Consider the following 23915-nt stretch of genomic DNA (forward strand, 5'->3'; position numbering starts at 1 on the left):
AGTTCAGAAAGGATGAACCTTTATAAGGCTCAACATATTTTGAGTCTGACTCTCCTTGAGGGCAACTTTCATTTTCAAAAAGACTTTCAAAAAATGAAAATTAATTGTTTGAAGCTGGGTTTTTACGACAAATGTTGACTTTTCTGAATGTCTCAGATGAAAATGAACACACAATCTCAAAATAATTTTTGAAAAAGCAAAGTCCTGCTCCTTAGAAAGCATCAACAAATTCAACACGTATTGAGCCAAGAAACGATTCTCTGTGTATCTCCTTTCTACATTCTTGCATTTTGGCCTTTCTTTCCTTAGCAAATTGTCTCAAGCAGTCAATGAAGGCATGGTGCAGACATTTTGTTAGAACCAACCTGTCAGTCAAAATGAGCATGCTGTGTCCATATCCTAAGATCCTCAGTTTTTTTGCATCTACTGTCCCATATAAGAAAAGTAATCTGTGTGGCTTTCACCCTCTCATTAACAGATGTACAGTCCATTTCATTCAGCATCCACTGGGATCTACATACACCAAATAAAATAAATTATTTTAGAGTGCAGTGAATAGCTATTTTCATGATTTTTCGTCCTCAAAAAAGTAAAACAAACAAAATTCCACTAAAATCTAGCCTTCAGCCTTAATACAGAAATTTGTTTACTCTTTAATTGTTTGAAGCTGGATTTTTACGACAAATGTTGACTTTTCTGAATGTCTCAGATAAAAAGAAACACTCATAAAACTAGTTTTGTGTCTATTTTCCTAGTGGAATCAAATCATGGACTAGGACTCACTTATTGGCAGGAGAATAAACACAGGCTGAGGAACACAAAATAGCACTTTAAAAATGCCATATTTCTACATCTAGCACTACCATATGGAGCCTCCCTGGATGCAAAGAGAATCTGGCACCTTTCACCGTAACATCCAACCATTTACGTGTCTTTAAGCTTTTAGAGGTCTGACCTTGTTTAGTAAGGTGGCTGGCATTTAGAAAAATATCAGCTGTTTCTTGCAGAGTAGATTTTCTTCAGGTTTTTGAGCTCTAAAGTTCATCTAACATGTATTGTTTAAAAAAAAAAGTACTGGAGATAAATTTTGGATATGGACCATTTGCAGTGAAATTACTCCAGTTGCTCCAGCTTTTCTTTCTTCATTTCCTCCTAGACTCAGAATGCTCATAAACTGAGAATGAACTTGCACAAATCGACTACAGGGAATATCTCCAAGAAGACTAGTGTGAATGAACTTGCTGAGAAAAGTCAGTTAGGTTCATTTCTTCAGTCTCCCACCCCGAGTAAAAATCTGCTCTGACCAATCAGTTATTAAATGTATGGTGTAATATTTTTAATGAGTTACTCTGTTAACAGAATTATATTATACAGTAAACTTAAAAGCCTACTGTAACCGCCTTTTAAGCAATTAGAACTTAGGCTAAGTGGTTGGTATTTTCAGACTATAATGACATGCTGTATAAAGTCTAGGCTCAATGGGCACAATCCAGCAAAAATGTGCTGCATAAACTCTATTAATTTCAATTAGATGTAAATATGCATATATTTGCACCCAGTTTCCTTTACTCTGTATTTGGGGACTAAATTTTAATTGCTTTCTGCATTTCGCTCAAAAGCATGTTTATGAAAATAATTCAAACCCTGAAGCAAAAATACAGATATGTAGACAAAAGTTTTGCTAGAGTATAATCTGGTGCTCACACTGTAGATTATGAAATGAGAGGCTTCCGCTTCTCACCAAGACGAAATGGCTCTGTTTTTCAAGTGCTGTGTGTCACTGGAAATGATGTTCCAGGGCCTGAGCTTGGGGTGGGATGGAGTTGGGGAATGAAGAATTCATCCCTTTCTTTGATCAAATGTGTACCCTTCATGGCACACAGACAGGATAGCTGCTGAGACTGGCATTACCTTGTATTGGTGTTCCCAACACATTTTGATAAAAATCTTTGCCAAGGGAGTTTCTGAGTACTTTATGAACCAGCTCCAGAAAACCACGTTGCAGTGACCTCTAACGAACTAGGCTTCAATCCTATGTTCACTTACCTGGGAATAAGCCTCATTGGACACAGTGGGATGTGACTTCTGACAAAGATATATCTGCTTCTTTGTGGGTTACCAAGAATGAGGTTGTGTTACAACTTCTAGTTCCTACTGTATATTCATCTGTGCACACAGCAGCTTGCCAAATCTGGGCATTATGATCTTTTTGTTTGTTTCCATTTTGGGAAGGAGAAAGTTTTGGCAGGCATACAAATGTCTCCTGCTTGAACACCTCCTATGCTGGCAAGAGTGGCAAAATATCTTACATTGAAACAAAACATCTTAACTTTCACATACACAGAGATGCCTAACAGATGATGAGCAACAAAAGAAACCCCTCCATCAAGGCAAAGCAGCAAGAATGGCTAGGATTCACATCTGAAAACAAAGAGACTTGCCAACTGCTTCTTCGTGCCAGCAAATGTGCTCATTCTCATGGCTACTGGAAACACCTGTCATTCAGAAGAGCCCAATTTTGTTAGTAGGGGAGATAATTTGTAAGTTCCTGACACTTCCTTTGGAAGAACTCTGAATATGGTACTTATTATAATATATATGATGTGAGCACAAAAACTCATTGCAACTTTTTCTTCCAGTTACTTCCCCCTGCCCCCCCATTAAAAGATTCTTTTTGGAAAGCCATCAATTGTTTTAGTTTCTCAGATGTGGTATTTAGTCCTGTTTTCTGAAATGGCAAATAAAGAACTGGCGTAATAGACCAAGTGCCAACCTAAGGGGATAACTTATCCCCTCCCCTCCATTTTTGGGCCCAACTCCCTACACTGTGCTAGAACAGCCCCAGTGATCAGTGCAGCTCAAGAGTGTTCCAGCTCAGCTCCTAAGAGCTTTGCTGGTGAAAGGGCTTTTAAAAGGGCAGATTCAGAACGAAGAACTATAGGCAGATCATGCTGTTGGGTATGACAGACCAGTGCTGCCTACTGAGTGCTAGTGCAAGGTTGTGCTAGTGACTTCTTGGGGCTCTTGCTAAAAGAGCCCTGAGAACCTTTGGGAGCATAACAGCACAGCATCTTGTATAGCTGCTGGGGCACAAGCATTATGCCACAACACCTAAAGCAGCACTTTAGGATCCAACTGCTCATTTCCTCCTTCAAGTCCATCATCATTCTTGTAGATTGTCAGATATGCTCTAGAGTCAGTCACTCCAGACCACAAATGCTGACATTACTTTGGCTAACAGAGTCTGTGCGTCCATCTGCTTTAGAGAGCCAGTGTGGTGTAGTGGTCAATATTGGACTAGAAGCAGGAAGACTTGGGTTGAAATCCCCACACTCAGCCATGAAGTTTAGTAGGGGGCTCTGGGCCAGCCACCATCTTTTAGCCTAACTGACCTCACAGGATTGTTGTTAAAATAAAATGGAAGGCCTTTTATGTTGCCCTGAGGTTCTTGGGAGAAAGGTGGGACAGAAAAGTAAATATAAATACAGGGAGAGAATACAGAAGAATTTGTAGATTTTTTTAAAAAAAGTTTGGACTCCTCTGATATAGATGGTTGCAATAATGTTAATTATCTCTCTGTAAAATTGGTTTCCACCTGTCTTTGGCATGTTATGTCAGAGGAATCTTTTTGACACCAGGAGTGGAACCCATTGGCATCCATTATTAGTAGCGCAGTTGCTTTTAACACTATCCTAAGGAAGATAGCAGCTGAGTTCATAAGCCACTTCTTCCAGAGTTGTTTCACTCATCCCATGATCCTTTGTTTACAACAGAGACTGCTGAAAGGGACTGAGGATTATGGCCTATCTTACTGTTATGTAAAGCTGCTTAAGTGTGCACTGTTAGTGAATGGCCCAAAGTGAGGCTCATATTTGAAAAAGAACTTTAACATTCACATTTGCTGGATGGAATTGAGGCATCTGAGGTTTGTTTCATGGATTTTGGTGGTGAAGTGCTTAGTACAGTCCATCCCTCATCTGCCATTAGACCCACTCCCCAGCATATTTAAGACAGTGCTAAAAAATCTAGCATTGGTAAACTAGATCTCTTAAATAAGAGCAAACACATTCAGAAAATGGAGTTGTATCAGAATCACCAGTGTGTCTTATACATATAATCAGTTATCTTGCTTTTAAAAAAAGAAATGTTATAAAATTATGCTATATTAAAATATATGGAGGGTAATTCCATTTTAAAATATCTAATTCAGAAAAAGAAGGCAACTGCAATATGACCCTAGATTGATAGTGATTGCTCTGTTTATCCTTGTATAATCAGATCTGCTTGGCTTTTTCTGTTTTGTTTTATAAACTTGCATATACGTTTCCATTCAGACAAAGAAAAAGCAATAGAAAGGAAAGTTATATGTGATGGCTAAGATCCATAATAGCTCACTCACTGACTTAAGTTATTGCTGTGCCATAAGTTTTCTAAGGCCTTTGTGTCCAAAATGTATACTTAGTGCTCCTTCAGCCTTGACAGTTGACCTTTCAATGTGCTGGGACCCTGCCACAAGGGCAGCACCATCTGCAGGGCAGACACGGCAGAATTCTATTTAGTAACCCACCTCTCTTATCTGATCTCAGGTAGCAACCCAAATTGACACTCCCTTTGTATTGGGTAAATTAAAATTCCACTGTACTTTTTACGTGAAGGCCAACAATGTACAGCTATGTCTTCCCCTGCTCACACACTGGTTTGGATGCTCCTGGTTTTAATTTGAAAACAGAATCCAAATCCCATTGTTAAATCAATATGATTTTCTTCTCTCAGTAAGAACTAGGGTTATTAAAAAAAGAAAAAGGAAAACAAACCAACTAGTCAGACTGTTGTAATTTGGTCAACCACTCGGGTACTATCCATATCCACCATTTCAACGCACTCTATTTCCTCCCTGTTCTCAGGAGTTTTCTTCTCTTTCCTCTTTTTCTTGGACGGTGGCAGAAAAGTCAGTATCACAGGTAAAATGGCAAAGCAATGAAAGAAGGTGACTAATGCTATCAAAAACAAGCACCTGAACAGTGTACGGGTCAGATTTGAAGGCACAGCTGCGAGAGGAATCAGACCAACAATATAGCAGAGGTAGCTCTGTAAAATAGCTACCCCGTGCACTTCCAGGGCATTCTTTACCCATTTAGTTCTTGTGAAATCTTTGCCCAGGACAAATGTTGACAAGAGAGGTGCACAGTTGTCAACTGTATAATTAATCCCATAAATTAAGCACAACACAGAAATACAGTCCAGTTCTACTTTCCACAGGGTCATAAAACCTATAACTCCAAATTCGACTGAGGCAACAGTGAGCGTGAGCCATACGTTGATGAGAGAGTCTGCCACCAGAAATGCAGAGAAGAAGAGCAGGAATAAAGCACTGATGCAGGAGTTCTGCAAGGGGGCCCCCACATATGAGGCATAGCGATCCATGTATACAAATGATGGGTTGAAAACAATGAATTTAACCTTTGATTTGAGAGAGAGCTTTCTTAAGGTTTCCAGGAGACGATAAAGCTCTTCTCGTTTGGTTTCCATTGTCTTAGCCACCAAGAACATTCTAGAGGCTACGACATCAACTTCATTGTTATACTTCTTGGAAAAAATGATATCCTCAGAAAAATGGGCAAACTGGGGGGCTTTCAGGAAGGAGTTCCTCAGCATATCTGTAAAATTCTTTTTGGGTAATCCAGTGGATATGTTGAGTTTTCTAAGGTAATTTAAGTAGCTCTCAAACCAAGATATCCTCACAAACCCCTTGGTGTACTCTAGCATGTCATCTTGAACGGTCATGTTCCAGTATTCTATTGATTCATAAATATAAAACCCAATGACTGGGCTGTAATTGCTGAAGTACTTCTGCTGAGCAGCAGTATACTCCATGGTTCGTGTCGCAGTTGCTACAATGTTATTCAGGTCTGACTCTTCATTGACCTGCAGGTAGCCCATTAAGGCAAAGGAAATATAAATAAGGTAAAAGAGAACTACAAAAGGCTTGACGTAAGTATTCGTTATCCAGTCACAGTAATAACGCTTGAGAAAACACACCAAAAGGTGACTTTCGTAACTGTTTGTTTCCTCTGACTCTGTTGTGTCCTCGCTGAATTTGGCTGTCAGAAGAAACCTATACCAGGCAGGTTTCTCTTGCAATACCTCTGGCTTTGGTACCTTTCTGCAGAAGATACTATGCTGGTAGTTGTTTTCTATGTAGCCAGTAAACACGAGGCTGGAACCATAAAAGGAGAGTACAAAGAGGTAGTTGAAGAAAATTGCAATACAGGAATTGCAGCAGAAGATCCTTGCTGCTTCAATGTTAGTGAAGGGGCTGGCACCTATCCCAAAAGTGACCAGGTACATGGCAGTGGTGAGAGAAAAGGAGAGCATGGAGTCTGCAAATACAGCTGCAGTCCTCTCTTTAACGTGTTGGTCTTCTCTCGTTTTCCTCCAGGAGGACAACATTTCAAATGTTCCATATAACCCATGACCTGGAATACAGAAGAAAGAAACTGTTTAATGCTCTTTTTGTGTGAGAAAGGAAGGGCAAACCAGTCAAGTTGAGTACGTCCAAAGGTACATTCATTCAAGGGTGTTAATTTATGAAGCAATTGCCCTGCTACAGGGGAAAAAAAATCAAGGTTCTTTTAAATGACTGAGCTATACTAATCAGGGCTAGTAGTCTGCTCTGCCAGGAAAAGCCAAGTTCGTTGCCAAGAAGAATTATGCTAACAAGCCCTGTTCTCCAAATTAAAACTAAATTATGCATATTTCATGCCATGTTTTCACTTTGTGGAGATATAAAAATTACCAAAGTTAAGGGACCTTTAACTATTTCTTTAAACTGATATTGAAATAAAACACTGAGCTTAGCCATGAAGACTATTTTATATAAGACGCAACAGAGGTTAACAAGACGAGTCATGGCACAGATCATTCTTTTTCTTTTTTGTCCTGAGGCAGAGAAAAATCTGCACCATTCAAATACTGTGCTTGAAATACATTGTGCATATCAACATAATCTATGGGATGGGGCCATTGCTATGGGATGGTAAAATGCATGCAAACAGTACATGCCTGCCTGAAGAAGGTCCTATGTTTGCTCCCTGGCACCTCCAGTTAAAAGATCAGGCGATGGAAAAGACGTATGCTGGTGATTCTGAACAGCCAGTGCCGGTCAGAGTAGATAATACTAGGCTAGATGGCCCTATGGTCTGCATGACTCGGCAGCTAACACCCAGAGCAATGAACTGCTGGCAGAGTGATGAAATTTGTGCTGGAACAAAATTTGTTGTGCTAAAGGAAGGGAATCTGCAGAATTGTGATATAGAGTTCTTGAACAAATGTCCCTATTCAAGCAAATGAAGCATGCTGCAATAGTGCAACTGTTTCACAGCCACACTTGCAGTGTGGCTGGAGCACAAACAGAACTGATCTTGTGATAGCAAGCATGAACTGTAGTCTGGAGCACAAACAGAGCTGGTTTGGTGGTAGCAAGCACGAACTGTCCCCTTTGCTAAGCAGGGATCACCCTGGTTGCATTTGAATGGGTGACTACATGTGAGCACTGTAAGATATTCCCCCTTAAGGGATGGAGCTGGCTCTGGGAAGAGTACCTGCATGCATGCCTGGCATCTCCAGACTGGGCTGAGAGAGACTCCTGCCTGCAACCTTGGAGAAGCCGCTGCCAGTCTGGGTAGACAATGCTGAGCTAGATGGACCTATCGTCTGACTCAGCATATGGCAGTTTCCTAGTTAGTTTAGCACTTTTGTGCTAGTGTAACATTTTGCAAGCAGTTCGTTGCTTTAGATGTCAAGAAGTATAAGGCAGCTTCATACATTTATATACACATTTGCTTAATTTTTATAATTTGAGAAGTGTGTACACAAGAGGGGTGCACACATTGGATCTTTTCCCAATTCTATACTAAATGTTGGAGAAGCCATTATGGAATCTTGAAATTTTAAGATCCCCTTCTGATTTTAAAAGCAAGTTTCCAGCACTCATTATTAGGGGAATATGTTTGTAAACATATAGGCAGCAGACCCTGTTCAGAGACTCATTCCTTATATGGGTGATGGAAATCGTTTCTTCAACTATGAAGGCTTTAGCCTTCCTTTAAAACTACAGTTTAAGTTCTCAAAGTTCTGTACCAGGTACAAAATTTGGTGTGAAACTTTGTATGTATGGAACCAATGAAATCTGTTAGCCCTGATGATATGGAAGGTGATTGGAATGAATGGTTGTAACTGTAGTCGCTGAGCAGCATCCAGACTAGTGCTAGATGAAAACGCTGATGAATAGCCAGTATGTCTTTCTTTCTTAGGCTTATTAAAAAATATAGTAAGCAGCACCTAGACTAACACATACTAGAACATTGTCAGCACATAACAATTTCCCCCAGTCTCCTTTTCTCTCTTCTGCCCCTGCTCCCCACAAAATAATATATCTGAGGCCTGGGGGATTGTCAGGAACATACATTGGGGGCAAGAGAAGGAAGTGTAGGAATCAGGATAAAATGTTGCATGTGGGAAACGTTCTAACATGAAGGCGGTGTTAGTCCGGATGCTACTCACTGAGGTCGTGCACACGACCTCAGTCATGCACTCCCCAGGGCTGGGGAGAAAGGCAGGAGCTCATCTGCCTTCCCCCGCAAATGAGCATAGTCATCATTCCTTTTGCCATGCCGCACACCAACACTAGTGGTGGCACGGTGAAGGGCAACCCTGGGAGTGGGAGGACTTCCCCCTCCTGTATCCCAGGGTGCTCTGGGGCACAAGGACGGTGGCTGCTCCCATTAGAGCAGCTGCCACACTTGGTGTGGCTGCTCCTTCCCCCTGGCTTCCTGGCGGAAATGGTTGCGGGCCAGGTGGAAACCATTTAACCTGGGGGTGATCACCAAGATGATTGACAGCTGACATTCTCTTAACCTCAGCTAAACGCAGGGTTACAAACTTGGGCTTGGCACACGGGCAGCACCAGGAGAGACCTTGCTCCCGCGGCTTTACAAACGCAGCCTAAGCCAAGCTGGGATGCCCAAACCATTCCAGACTCTGGAATGCTCTCCAGATGGCTATTTCCTCCTCGGTCTCCATCACAGTTTTTAGAAAGTGTGTGAAAACTTGGCTTTTTACCAAGGCTTTTTATGATTGTCTCTACTGCTGTTTCTTTGTATTTTGTATGATTATATTGTGCTTGTATTTTAAATCTTTTTAGTCAGATCTATGTTTTTATATTCTAGCTTAATATTTTAATTGTGTAATTTTTATAGTCTTCTTTTAATTTTTCTGTGTGAAGCGCCTTGGGATTGTTTTAATGAAAGGCGGTATACAAATTTAACACTAACTAACTAACCTGGGATAGGCGCTGTGTGTGACTACTCTTACTGTATTTTTGAATAAGCTTATAGAAGAAAGATAAATTGGACAATAATTTATCAGAATTTTCATAACCATTGTTACTGATATGATGATAATAAGGAAGCCAGTGATTGTATTCAAAAATGCCTTTGATCCAAGGATCACTTTCCTGATTATTTTACTTACTGGATATTATTGCATTTTTATGGCTAAAATCCTAATGGATAGGAGATTTTTAGGTATATGCATTTGTGAATCAGACACAAGTTGGCCAAGAATCTGTGAGAAACTCTGAAAACCAGAGTCTGACATGAGGGTAGGTGCATATCATAATCTTTTCAGTGATGGGATCAATATACATTTTGATGACTGAAAAACAGTCACAGGGAGCAAAATCCTGAAATTAAAGTGTCTTGCCTCTTTGAAGGTAAAGATAATTTATTAGTGGTTGTGATAAAGATTGTAACACTTATTGAGTATATATAGCCTCTTTCCCAGTCACCTCATACCCAAAGGCCAATTTCTGTACATGATTTGGCATCATGGTTAAAATCCATCACAGACTTTTATACGCCATCACAAATATTGGGATATTTTTAAAATCCCAATATGTTTACAGTAATATCGTATATATAGGGAATATATATATATATATATATATATATATATATATATATATATATATATATAATATTTTAATTATATAGTTCTTATTTTAGCATGTCGCAATTTCCAGATATTTTTAAATGTGCAAGCGGGTTCCAATCTGTTTTAATTGAGTCCTAACTGCTGCAATGTATTCTATTATCTCTGTAAACAGACACAGCACTTAGGAAGAGAACTGAGAACTAACATTCCTCTTTTCCTTCACATATTGGTTTGCATTTTTTATCCATAAAAGACAGATGGTCTAGTGATACTTAGAAGAAATTCAGGAAATTGCAGGATGGTATATGTTCCCCACTCTTCATTTTTGTGCAGACTGGCTGACACCCTGACTAAATGTATTTGAGGAAGTCCCACTGAAATTAAAAGGACAAGCCAGGCATGCCTAACTTGTTCTTTTAATTTCAGTGGGACTTCCTCAAGTGAATTAAATAATGATTTCAGCCACTAGCACCAGAAGTCATGCAGGTATCATTTTGTTAACCACAAAACCTATTGGACAATTTCAGGTTATTTCATCCTGGCCAAATATCTCTGTGATGAACATGACATTTTAGGATTCTAAAAGATTTGATTTTAAATAAATTCTTTACAATGGGCAGCTGTACACATAGGAACATACATAGGAAGCTGCCATATACCGAGTCAGACCATTGGTCTATCTAGCTCAATATTGTCTTCACAGACTGGCAGCGGCTTCTCCAAGGTTGCAGGCAGGAATCTCTCTCAGCCCTATCTTGGAGAAGCCAGGGAGGGAACTTGAAACCTTCTGCTCTTCCCAGAGCGGCTTCATCCCCTGAGGGGAATATCTTACAGTGCTTACACTTCTAGTCTCCCTTTCATATGCAACCAGGGCAGACCCTGCTTAGCTAAGGGGACAAATCATGCTTGCTACCACAAGACCAGCTCTCCTCTGCCACATCACACTGGCAAGTAAGCAGGAGAAAACCACTGGTTCCTAATACATGCACACTCCTGGTACTTACACCTCTTCCATGCTGTTCGAAGCGCCCAATGTCAGATTGACAATGTTGGGTCCTCTCCACTGCTTGACTTTCTCTGCCCAAATTCAAATGTGAGTTACAAATGTCAGTCAGTGAAGGGGATTTGGCATTGTCAACTCATCACTGATGGGTTCAGATGAAATGGAAGAGGTGATAGGACCAGGAGTGCGTGTCCTCCGAACACTGGTGGTTTTCTTCTACTTGTCACTGTGATGTGTGAATCTGTCCAATGTTTCCCCCCTCACATTCTAGGCCTAAAATAAGCTGATTAAAAAAAAATTAGTTGAAACACACCATCCTATTCATTTTTATATATAATTCACCATGTGCACAATTCGTATAAACGTCATCTAGTGAGCCAGACCACAAGTCCATATTAGGGATGGTTTGGCCAGTTTGAAGGTTGAGAGGTTAGCTTTAAGGACTGGGGAGGGGACTCCCCCCCCCCACTGTGTTTTCCCTGCCAGTGCTGTTTTAAGAAACAGTCCCTCAGGGTGGCAGCATACCTCCTTGCTGTCCTGCTGAACATCAGACCGGAAGTATCCCGCAGAAGTACCTGGTGTGTGTATGTACACACACCGGGTAATTCTGGTCCTGTGGGACTATTTTTTTAACACAGCACTGGTGGGGGAAATGTGGCGGGGAGGGGGAAGAGCACCATCCCTGGTCCTTAATGCTGTCCCTCCCACCTTTGAACCGACAGTCAACAGTTCCGTGCACATCTAGATTAATGTACATATAGATTAAGTTTGTCTGTGCTTACTGGCATTAACTTTCCAGCAAGTCTTTCCCACTTGGAGAGATGTTAGGGGTTGGAGAGATGTCAGGGGTTGAAACTGTGAGCATTGGCATGTAAAGCAGGTGTTCTGTCATTGAGTTCTAGCCCTTTCCTGAGTCAGGGTTAAGCACATGCTTAGCTCTCTTATGGAAATCTATTGGATTTACAATTTATTTCATTTGCAACATTGCCTATTAAAGAATGGAGTAATAAAATTAAATAATTAAATTTAATTATTACTTTTATAATTTAATTAAATCATTAGTTTTAATTAAATACTGTTTTAATAGTTTTAACATAGTTTTAAAATTTTTAAATTGTTCTGTTTTAATTTTCTGCTGTCATTTATTTTAAATAATATTTTAAATTTTTGTTGTCATCTATTGTGTTAGCTATTGTTTTATTTTTTTTGGTTGTCATTTATTTTGTACTGTTCTAAACTGCCCAGAGACATAAGTTTTGGGTGGTATAAAAATATGTTAAAAATAAATAAATAAATATAAATATAAACCCTAAATGGAATAAAAGAGGACTAATTTAGAGAAGGAAACCACATCATTTTGTTTCCTTTGTTTAGCATTAACTTCGTAACACAGGAAGCTGCCATATACCAAGTCAGACCCTTTGTCCATCTAGCTCAGTACTGTCCACACAGACTGGCAGCGGCTTCTCCAAGACTGCAGGGAGGACTCTCTCTCTCAGCCCTATCTGGAGATGCCAGAGAGGGAACTTGGAACCTTCTGTAGGTTCCTTCATGTAGGAACCTTCATGTAGTATCCCATTCAAATGCAACCAGGATAGACCCTGCTTAGCAAAGAGGCCAACTCATGCTTGCTACCAGAAGACTAGCTCTCCTCCTTAACATAGGAAGCTGCCTTCTACTGAGGGAGACCCTTGGTTCATCTAACTCAGTATTGTCTACACAGACTGGCAGCGGCTTCTCCAAGATTACAGGCAGGAGTCTCTCTGAGCCCTAACTGGAGATGCCAAAGAGGAACTTGGGACCATCTGCATGCAGATGCTCTTCTCAGAGAGGCTCCATCCCCTAAGGAGAATATCTTGCAGTGCTCACAAATGTAGACTCCCATTCAAATGCAAACCATGGTGGACCCTGCTTAACAAAGGGGACAATTCAATCTCGCTACTACAAGACCAGCTAATAGAGGATTTTGGGCCAACAACACTTAGCAAATAGTATAACCCTGTTTTATTACTGTTAGTGTCTTGAGTAATCTTCTCTCTTAAACAATGTTTAAATCGTCAGTTTTTATGTTAAAGTGCAACATTAACTTCTACTACGGTATTCCCCCCTTAGGTTTATAGAAAACTAGGAAGTCCACCAGTCACAATAATTGTTTCTGACTGTTCCACATTTAAACAGGCTTTGCTGCATCAAAGTAAAGTGTACTGTCATGTCGGTGTTGACTCCTGGCGACCACAGAGCCCTGTGGTTGTCTTTGGTAGAATACAGGAGGGGTTTACAATTGCCTCCTCCCGTACAGTATGAGATGATGCCTTTCAGCATCTTCCTATATTGCTTCTGCCTGATATAGGTGTTTCCCATAGTCTAGGAAACATACCAGAGGGATTTGAACTGGCAGCCTCTGGCTGGCTAGTCAAGTCATTTCCCCACTGCATTAGCCACACTTAACTTTCTAAATAAACATTTCTTCAGTCATAGTGGTTAGAAATGTCTTTAAAAACATTTTAAACAGAAGCTATTCCATAGGCCAAATCAATACTTCCTATCAGCTGTGTCTCTAGCCAATCAATCTTGTCTTCACTGATGTTGCCGAGTTGGTACATTTAATTGCAGCCCATGTATTAATTGCATTTTGTTAAGAACGTGTATGTCTGATATGATGTGATATTTACAACTATTTAATATTCACAACTTGAACCAAAGTTTCCTTGCACCATAATTTTCACATGCAGGTCACACTACAGTATAACTCTCGTTTGGGGTATAGCTTGGTACTCAGAATGGGAATGTACAATGGGGATCTATGTAGGGGTATCCTCAACATTAGAGTAAATTCATAAGTCCTTCTTCCATATGTGCACCAACAAATCCTGTGTATGTTTCTTTTAATATTAGACTTCAGGACAACTTAAGACAGCTTTCTCAGTCTGTGTGAAAACATTTTTATCATGGAACAATCAACAATGTTGTCAAATAAATACATATTTATTTGCTAGATACTCAATACCCTCTTCTCTCACTACAATTTTACAGCTTCTTAGATAATTTTTCTTCAATATTTAAACCCACAGTTTCAGATTTCACTTTGATTTTATAATGTGAATATTACTAAACTGATAGATCATTTGTATCAGGCAGACAGAGACACTCCCATATTTTGTAGGGCTTGTGTCATCTACACACAATTTTATTTCAAGATTTTTATTTTTATTTTTATTTTTCACTCTAATCCTTGTCTTCTCATCTATTGCAAAAGCTTCAGTAGTAACTTTAAACAACATAGATCAAAGCGGGCATTCCTGTTTGGTACCTCTTTGTGATTTAAAACTATCAAAAACTACTACTATGGATATTTATATACCACTTTTCAAGAAAAGTTCCCAAAGTGGTTTACACAGAAAACCAACCAATCAAACTCTGGCAACTAATATATATCAATAAAAGAAAATGGGACCAATATTAAAGGATTTCAATGCCTCTTGTAGTTTCTTTTAGTAACTCAACTCTATCAAATGCCTACGGGCAACATTAATGTATAATGAGATTTTAGTATGGTGTAATAAAGTCATGGGAAATATATTTTTACTACAACTGGGGGAAAACAGTTTTTTAAACTGATTTTTTTCAAGTGCTGAACCTTGCTATATTTATTTATTTATTTTTTACATTTATAATAAATAAATTATTTATAATTTATTCTAAACGGCTCTGGGTGATGCATAGCAGGAAAAAAAAATAAAACCTGTAGATCAGTCCTTTAAAAACAATCATTACAAAACAATTTAAAAACAGTATAAAACTATTAACAATTAAAACAGTTAAAACAGTTAAAAAACCCTGGAAGGCCAGGCCAAACAAATAGGTTTTAAAGGCTCATTCTGGCCTTAACCAGCCCAGTTCACTCTGTTTTCTATCCATTTTTTGTCTTTTCTATCCATTGCCATTGTCATTTGGTGCTGCTAGGAGGAGGAAGGAGGAGAAGGAGAAAGAGAAGCAGCATTCCAGAAGGTGTGAATTAACATCTATATTCTTCCTGGGCAGAACTCTAGATGCGCTACTATCTAGATGTGCCTGCCCTTGAGACTAAGCATTTATGTTCTCCTTCTTTTACATGAATTTTATGATGTCATTTTGATTTCATTTTGTCTTCTTTTATTCCCCAAACCATTGCTTTCTTAGATTATGAGCTCTTGAAAACAGGAGCATTAGCATTTAGAAAAAATCCATGGGGAAGAGTGGGATATAATCAAATCAAATCAAATCAACCAAACATTTGGCAGAATTAACTGCAGCTTTAAATGCCGTGGAATTAGCATGGCCATTAGTTTATTGACCAAACAAAAAGGCATTATTATGAAAAATCCAGTGCTCTACAATTTCAATATGCATCCATCATTTTTAATTTCTGTTGTGAAGTTGCTGTGTTTCTACTGTGCAGTTCTCAAATTCCAATAGATGTTTTGGATACCAGATGCTTCATGTTGCTCTTCCAAGTACTCAATTTATCTCCTAATCTCACAGAACAAAGGAGAAGTCAAGGCAGTATCTAACACAAACTATTTCACTCATCCCTTGCCAATCACGGTTTTACCAACCTTGGTTTTGAGTATATGAGAATGGGAAATTGTGACAGGTCTTGCCAACCGCGACCTGAATATCAGTGTTTGGCGAGGTTTTTCAGTTATTTTGGAGGGGGTTGTGATTTGAGGTGAGGGTTTCAAAGATTCGATCTGCTCATTCCTCTTGTTGTCCCTTGCTAACCCTGCTGTCCCTTGTCAATTGAAAATGCCTTTGAGTGATGGAGTGCCCCCCCCCCCAAATGTCCAGAGGTTCGATCTGCTCATTCTTCTTGGTGACTCTTGGTGATACTACAGGATTTTTTTTGGTGATTTTTTTAGCCATTGCTTTGTATCACCCCCCTTTCTTTTTAGGTCTTTTTGTGGTCATGGTTCCCCTAACACCCTATTTCCCATAGACTTTAAAGCCTTGCCAAGCGAGAGTTTGCCAACAGTGAGGTTTTGCCAGAATGAAACTCTAGCAGTTGGTCAAGGATGGCTGTACTACAAATATTACAAGCAGAAAAAGAAAGCTAAACCTCAGAGAAGAACTGACATTTTATTTTTAAAATCCAAACTTCTTCAGGGATAATTCAGTTTCTTAGTTCTCTTAGAAAGGCATTTGCTAAAGATCCTGTCCTTGAAAAGATGGTGCCAAAAATCATCCCAATACTGGAGTGAATTAGGAAAACCTTGCTCAGGCGGGAGCCTAGCATCAACATTCCTGCATCGGTACTTAGATTTCTAGGCAGGGGTTTTCAATTCAATGTCATAATTTTCTCAAAACAGTGGCAAAGCCCTAGATATTCTTAAGGAGAAGCTCTGATGAGATTATGTAACAGCTAGTAATTTCATGTTTTATAAGGCTCCGTATGTGAAGGTACTCCCACCAGGGTCCCTTATAATCACCTACTATTTACATGCACAAGTTCTTGATTCCTGTCCATACAAAAGGGTCATAAACATTTGTATTATTGGCATAAAAATGAACAGATGTAAAGACTGCTTATATCCTATTTGCAGAAAGGCTTTTGCTATTCATCTTCATTTTCCAAAGGGTTTCATAGTCGCTTCCAGCGGGCAGGTCAAGACTGTCAGTTTGATAACTAGCACAGTGACCCCATTAAAGCTAATTGGGAGCACTGCAACTCCCCAGACATAAAATCAAGCAAAAAGTACAATCGGTGAATGACACCCCATTGTTAATTATGTTTTAAATAGTTACGTTCTATTCTCAGTAGGGAAAACTATTAAGCTCACTTTCACTGTCTCTGTAAAGGCAGATTGACCTTTTTAAATACACACACACACACACACACACACACACAGCTTGCCAAAGTAGGAAATGAGAGGTTTAATCCTTTTATAGGTCCCCTAAGTGCTGCAGACAAGCTAGTTTGAAAATTCTATGTATCATCCTCATGAACTTGGTTTCTACTGAACAAAACATTCTAAAGCTGCATCACTGCATATTGCAAATTTGTTGTAGTTATTAATAATTTTAATTAATGTATTAATAATAATAGTTCAATAAGGCTGACAGAAACCATTTCCGATATAGTTATCAATTTGCAAGATCTTAGCCATAAAGCATAATACAGATCTCTCTAAAAATGATGCAAGGTCTGTTATTTTTATTATTATAAACAATTTCATAATCTCGCCATTGTTATTAGTTTCAAAGAGAACTTTAATATTGTAGAAATCTTTGGCCTATATTTTTAATATTATGCAGATGGTCACCTGCAACAAAGTATGGAGGAAAGGGAAGAAAGGGGGGGTAAGAGGATTTTTGACAGCTTCCTCCTGCAAAGCATTGATTATGGGAGAAAGCAGGGAAGCTTCCTGCTTAGCCAACAAAAATGACTTTTCAGTTCCCATTTCCACCTACATTTGCTTCAGATACAAAGGGAGGGAGTCCCTCCTTTGTCTCCTAAGCAACCATGTGGAGAGGGAGGGAAGACATATTGTCTTCAAGCCTGGTTTCCTCCCCACAAGTTATTGCTTCAAGGGCAAAGTGTGGGCTGAACCCTTCCCTCATTCCAAAACTTACTATGGTGGGGGAGGGGAGATTGCTCAAAGATCTGTGCCCCTGTGGCTGACCGCCCCCTTCATCCTTGATGACAGCATGGGTGGACAAAAGGATAATGGTTACAGAAAATGTGGCAAAAGGGCATACTCTCTCTGAGCCCAAGCTTTCCCTTTGTCCCCAGTCAGCTTGGGATGAAGAGAGGGCTCAGTAAAAGGGGCACATTATCTTTGAGCCTAGTCCCCTCTCCATAGGGTCACCTCAGGGATAAAGAGAGTTGGGTGGCTTCATATGCCGTTTGAGTGAGCTGTGCTCACTGCCCATTCAGCCAACAGAATTCGTCACTGACTCAGGCCTAGTGCTTGCTGGGATATTCCTCAGTGGCGTTAAGGAATGTGCAGATGCACAGCTCTTGATTGGAACCAGTTTTGAGAGGGCAAGAAGGTGGGGTTATTCTGCTCCCCTATTGTTCTGTGAGGGTAGGTGATTTCTGCATGCTGCCATCCCATTTTACAACTACAGAGAGTGATAGTATATTAAATCAGAAAATAAAGTAATCTTATTTCTGTATTAAAGTACCCAATGAAGCGCTAGTACTTGCCTTTGAAAGAGCTAATTGAAATGCTCATTTGTGAACTTTAAACTGAAATTCAGTTTATTGCTGGATCAATATTCTGTACAGGCTGCTAGTCACACACAGTCCACATCAAGTACACACTGACAAGAGTGCCCAAATGAATTTTCACTCCTGAGTAGTTTGATCAGTGGTATCATCCTACCAAGTGGGAAGCAGAACTTCACCATGTGTCAGGGGCTGACATATGATGGCATGGCAGTAAAATGGTAGTGTGTTTGGGTTCAGAGTGACAAGATAGTAGGAAAGATGTATGGTGAAAACACATGAGGACTTTCTGCCCATGTAAACAAATTCAAGATGATGTTTTTGAACAAAGCTAAGAAATTGAAATTAACAGTGGTGGAAACAGCATTGGTAGCCTATTCATTGATGTTATTAATCTATAAAATTTGACTCTTTTGTTCCTTTCTCTGGAAAGTTGTGTCTCCATTTTGTCTCCAACTGCAAGTGACCAAATTACTCAATGGAATTATAACAAAAAATTCTACAAAACGAAATCATATTCTGGTTCTGTATTACTGCTGAGAATGAAACAGCTGTGTGATAGCCTTGGTATGGTGATAGCAAGTGAACAAATAGCCATTATTCTAAGCCATGGTTGTTACGTATAGAACACTATCAGTGTTCTGCTGTATTTGCAGAATAACATAAGCAAAGTAAAATTGCCATAAAATGACACCTTTCATGATCTGACTGGATGCCCTACACATATGCCTCTCCTGTTTTTATAACTTTATTTTCACTACAGTCTAGGAGGTAGGAATTTCTGTCTAGCAAGGTGGTGAGTGGGATAGGCAGCAAAGATCTGAATCAGGATGAGAGGCACGGGACAGCTAAATGTACCTCTCAGGTAGCTAGATGGTGACAAGAAACAAACAAGCAAGAAACAAACTACCTGTTCAAGACCTGGGTCTTGAAAAAACCATACACTCTCAGTGAGGTTTCTAGATAAGAAGAGTGGAGCTACTAACTAATCTCTCATCATTTCTTTCACAGGCCTGGATATCATTACTTTGTTTTGGGTTAATTACTGAGCAATCTCCTTCTTTGCTTTGAAAATATTTTGTTACCATGCACAGTTCTCCAGTTAATCAAAGATCTGTCTACAGTTCATTGAGCAGTCTCAGTCCTCAAAAAACATTTATCAGGCCACCGATGCCACACGCCATTCCTCTTTACTCTCATTTAGGGACCAAATCACAAGTGGTTTCCCCAGCATTCATGAGAATAAGCTAACTGTTCTGTGCTCTTGTCCACAGTCTCAGCATTCAGAGAGAGAGAGAGAGAGAGAGAGAGAGAGAGAGAGAGAACGAGAACTCCAATATTTTGAAATGTTGTTTCTGTCTCTAACCCTGCTTCTAACAGGCTCTATAAATTTCAGATGTCCTGGATAATCAGAACATGTAAAGGTCCACAATGTATAACACTATGCTTTTGCCTGATAATAATACAGTTCTTATTATTAGGGTATTTTATTTATTTATTATATTTGTGCACTGCCCCAAACTTCCATCTCTGGTGGTTTACAGCAACATTAAACAAATTAAAACAGAAATTAAAACCACAAGTAGTTTAAAAGTTTGGATAAGTTAATGTGTCTTTAGAGACTTTCAAAACATTGCCAGAGATGGTGAGACTCTTATTTCAGCAGAGAGCACATTCCAGAATCTCGAGGTGGCAACAGAGAAGGCCAGTTGCTGTGTAGCCACCATCTCAGTGGGCGATGGTGTTTTCTTAAATATCCAGTTTTAACTGATACTCCAAGGGCTGGCACAAGCCACCCCAGTGCTTGAGTTAGCACAGCAAGGCACTTCTCCCTGCTTTCCCCCTAGCTCTTTCTCATTCACCTAGTAGTGCGCAGAATGCACAGCTCTTCCCCATAACTCTTACCTTGACCACACACCCCTTGTGGCATGCTGAATGTGCCACTCTGCCCCAGCACATCCCCTCCCCTCAGTCAGTGGTGCACTGGCACGGCCACCACTCCCTCTCCTCCCACATTTTTCAAATCTACTCCAGCCCACCATCCTACCCCACACTTCCTTCTGCTCTCATTGCCTTTGAAAATGCAGAAGTGGGAGAAGGAGCAGCAGAGGTAGTTGGTCACTGAGTCACTGAGTCATCACTGAGTCAGTGGGGTTCCATGGTGGTGGCAGTGGGCTAGTGAAGTTGTCCACTGGCAGGTGCCCCCACTATTCCTGAGGCAGCCACCTCATCATTTCTTATTAACAGATCAACCCTGTATATTCTTGGTTGTTCCTTTTAGCAGCTCCAGGGAACATCATATTTTCTCAATCTCTCAGAACATTGCCTTTCATTGCCTTTGCTACAGAAAATCCTTTTCTGGGGGAAAGAGAGCAAATGTGACCTGCTGATAAAAGATATTGTAACACAAGATGGACAGAATGGAGATTATGGTAAAAGGGGTGGGTATTCTGAATGGAGTCTGTGCCATCTGGAATTATTATGCTCAAGTAAACAAGAGTACTAGAAGAAGAAGAGGAACACAGAGGAAACCAGATAAAGATCCTGGAAATCTGACAGATCTGCCTCTCCTGTAATGGGTCTGCAACAGTGTTTTCCCCACTCTCATGCCCGTATAAATAATTCAGCTCCAACTAAACAGACATTAAACACTGAGCAGTAAAAGTGAGACGAGAACATCCCATTGCTACCTTTGAGTATTACTTAAAGAATATATTTCATATAATCCAAGACCACATTTTTCTTTTGAAGTGGATAGTTCCTTATAGTTAAAAGAATAATGAAGCAGCACTTTCTGATTAAGGCTATGATTTTGCTTTCCAGGCTTTGGAAGAGCAGAACATAGGCAGGTGGGAGCACAGTAAAGGGCCCAGACACCAGCCAAGTCTTTGCATTATTCAGGTGTTCTCAGCATAGTGACATGGCTGGCTGTAGAAGCAACACAGCCACAATGCTGAGGATGATCCATGAAGGGGGAAGCACTGTGAAAGGAAGCAATGAGCCAAACTGGACACCCTAGTTTAAGCTCATCCCTAGAGTGGTGGCAGCAGCACTACTATGGGCAGCTCTGTGAGGGGAGTGGGGAGCAGTGGAAGCCCGTCAATTACACTGGGGGTCCACTAGTGATGTTTCCCTGGTGGAATGGGAAGCTCCACACACCTGGGCTGTAGAAGAGCTTAGCTACTATATAATTGAATAAGGGTGGGGGGACACATGTTTCAGTGCCCCTGAGGGAGAGGGGCCCCCACTAGTGTGCTCTTTGCTTCTCTAAAGAAGGTGGGAAGGGGAAGGGGCCCATCTTCACTTTTTGTCCCAGGGCCCACCTCCAACCTTGCTACACCCCTGGTAGTTCCCTCATCAGCTGCTCTTGCACAGTGGCAAGAAGCATCCTTACTAAAGGATCACAGCTTAGGCCTGCAGAATTATTATCCCCCCCACCACAGTCTATCAAGAAAATGTAAAATATAAGGTTTATTTTTAGATTTTAAATTGAAATGGAACAAGGTATGAAAAACCAGTGCCAGAGGGTGAAGCGCAATAGATTTATTACTGTGTTGAACTTCTCTTTCATACTGAAATACAAATTGTTATGTATGGGGAAATGAATAGAGATAAAGAATCACATTTTAAAGCTGTGCAGCCCGATCCTATGCATATTCATGCAGAAGTAAGTCTCACCAATTTCAGTGTGACATATTCCCAAGTAAGTGTGCATGAGACTGCAGTCTTTGTGAGAAATTTACACAGTGAGTTACCTGAATAGAACTGAAGAGTTTTGAGCATGCTGTAGTACTGTTTATGGTGTGATTTTTTATTCTTGTGCAAGCGTTGGCATGGGCCTGTTATACTGTTATTATTTTTACCGTGTGTCTGCTTTCATTTTCTTTTGCAAAGCACTGAAGATTTACAAGAATAATGAAAATACAAACAACACAGGGATGACAAACATCTGTGTACACTTAATTGCTGTATAACTGATAATTAATAATTTGTCATAGACTAGAGTGTGCCTTGACAAGTTTACTTTCACTCTAGGAGCCAGACTGCCCTCCACATCATGGCACTTTGCACTTCATGGCACCCTCACCCCGGCAGCATGCCACACCCCATGGGGAAGTGGACCTCCTGCCTTCCTTGCCTCCACTTGCTTGCTCACTCCTCCTCCTAGTCATGCCCATCTGCTTCAGGCAGGTGATAGGCCTACACGACCAGGAGGAGGAGGAGGAAGCAACCCACCCTCTGCCTTACTTGCTCTCTTCTCCTCCTGGTGGCTACTTAAGGATGGGGTTCCTCTGTTAATGCCTACAGACTTTGGAATGCACTCCATGTGGAAGTAAGAGCTTCCCCATATCTGGAAGTCTTTAAGAAGTTGCTTAAAACACAATTATTCTCCCAATCTTTTAATTAGATTTTAATGAAAAGTTACAAAATGACCTCTTTAATGAAAACAGGATATTTTAAAAACAGGATATTAAATTTTTAATTTTAGCAGGAAGTTAGATTTCAATCTCTAAAATTGTCTTAAAGTGTAATTGTTTTTATTTATTTATTATAAGAGCATAAGAAAAGCCCTGCTGGATCAGGCCCAAGGCCCATCTAGTCCAGCATCCTGTTTCACACAGTGGCCCACCAGATGCCGCTGGAAGCCTACAGGCAGGAGCTGAGGGCATGCCCTCTCTCCTGCTGTTACTCCCCTGCAACCGGTACTCAGAGGCATCCTGCCTTTGAGGCTGGAGGTGGCCTATAGCCCTCCGCAGGGGTGTAGCAAGGTTGGAGTGGGCCCAGAGACATGATTTTAAAATGAGCGCCCCCCTCACTGAAGCTCAGCTCATGAAGTAAAGAAATCTTAAATGAGGCTGAAAAGTGGTAACAAAAAGCTATATATATATGCATGCCACAATAGAACATCATCCTAAATTATTTTTAAAAAGGTTCTGTAAACTGTGGACAATTCAAGTCATTTAATGGTACTAGAGAAAGACGTGCTGTTCTGGTAGTTCCAGGTCTTAACACTCACATCAATTTCGGAGGATGAATACAACTGAAGGAAGCCAGGCACGTGTGTGGCTGGAGGGGTCAGTCATGTGACTTGCCTCTGGGCCCTCCCCAAGGCAGTGGGCTCCCAGACAACTGTTTCCCCTCACCCTATTATAGTTACGCCCCTGGTCCTCCGACTAGTAGCTGTTGATAGAGCTCTCCTCGATGAAGTTATCCAAACCCCTCTTAAAGCCGTACAGGTTGTTGGCTGTCACCACATCTTGTGGCAGAGAATTCCACAAGTTGATTATGCGTTGTATGAAAACGTACTTCCATTTGTTGCTCCTAAATTTCCTGGCAATCAATTTCATGGGATGACCCCTGGTTCTAGTGTTATGTGAGAGGGAGAAGAATTTCTCTTTATCCTCTTTCTCTACACCATGCATGATTTTATAGACCTCTATAATGTCTCCCTGCAGTCATCTTTTTTTAAAACTAAATAGCCCCAAGTGTTGTAGCCTTGCCTCATAAGGAAGGTGCTCTAGGCCCCTGATCATCTTGGTTGCCCTCTTCTGCACCTTTTCCAGTTCTACGATGTAGAACTTATCTATTCTACAATGTTCTACAATATAGAACAAAGGCAGGATTGTATTATTGTAAAGCACCCAGAGACACAAGTTTGGGGCAGTATAGAAATACACTAAATAAAACAAACAAAACCCAACAATTGCTTGG

At 40.4% G+C, this 23915-nt stretch overlaps 1 protein-coding gene and 1 long non-coding RNA gene across 7 annotated transcripts in view; one reads left to right on the top strand and one right to left on the bottom strand.

Moving 5' to 3' along the window:
- Positions 1-6616, top strand: part of LOC128349230 (uncharacterized) — a 72348-nt gene extending 65732 nt beyond the window's left edge. For 2 of the 3 annotated variants that reach the window (XR_008318638.1, XR_008318637.1), the window contains 2 exons: positions 1157-1250; positions 2345-2685. This is a non-coding gene — a long non-coding RNA (uncharacterized LOC128349230). Of the gene's footprint in view, positions 1-1156; positions 1251-2344; positions 2686-6439 lie in introns of those variants that run through there. The other variant, XR_008318639.1, reaches the window with a different exon arrangement.
- Positions 1-23915, bottom strand: part of PTCHD1 (patched domain containing 1) — a 336092-nt gene that overhangs the window by 8176 nt on the left and 304001 nt on the right. Inside the window, exons 3-4 of one of the 4 annotated variants that reach the window (XM_053305265.1) lie at positions 4883-6476; positions 366-513 (exon numbers count right to left, since the gene is read on the bottom strand). In XM_053305265.1, the coding sequence (XP_053161240.1) occupies positions 369-513; positions 4883-6476 (1739 nt within the window). In that variant the 3' untranslated portion in view covers positions 366-368. Of the gene's footprint in view, positions 1-365; positions 514-4814; positions 6477-23915 lie in introns of those variants that run through there. The other 3 variants (XM_053305268.1, XM_053305269.1, XM_053305266.1) reach the window with 3 other exon arrangements.

Source organism: Hemicordylus capensis, chromosome 3 (assembly GCF_027244095.1).
Source record: "Hemicordylus capensis ecotype Gifberg chromosome 3, rHemCap1.1.pri, whole genome shotgun sequence".
Taxonomy (NCBI): domain Eukaryota; kingdom Metazoa; phylum Chordata; class Lepidosauria; order Squamata; family Cordylidae; genus Hemicordylus; species Hemicordylus capensis.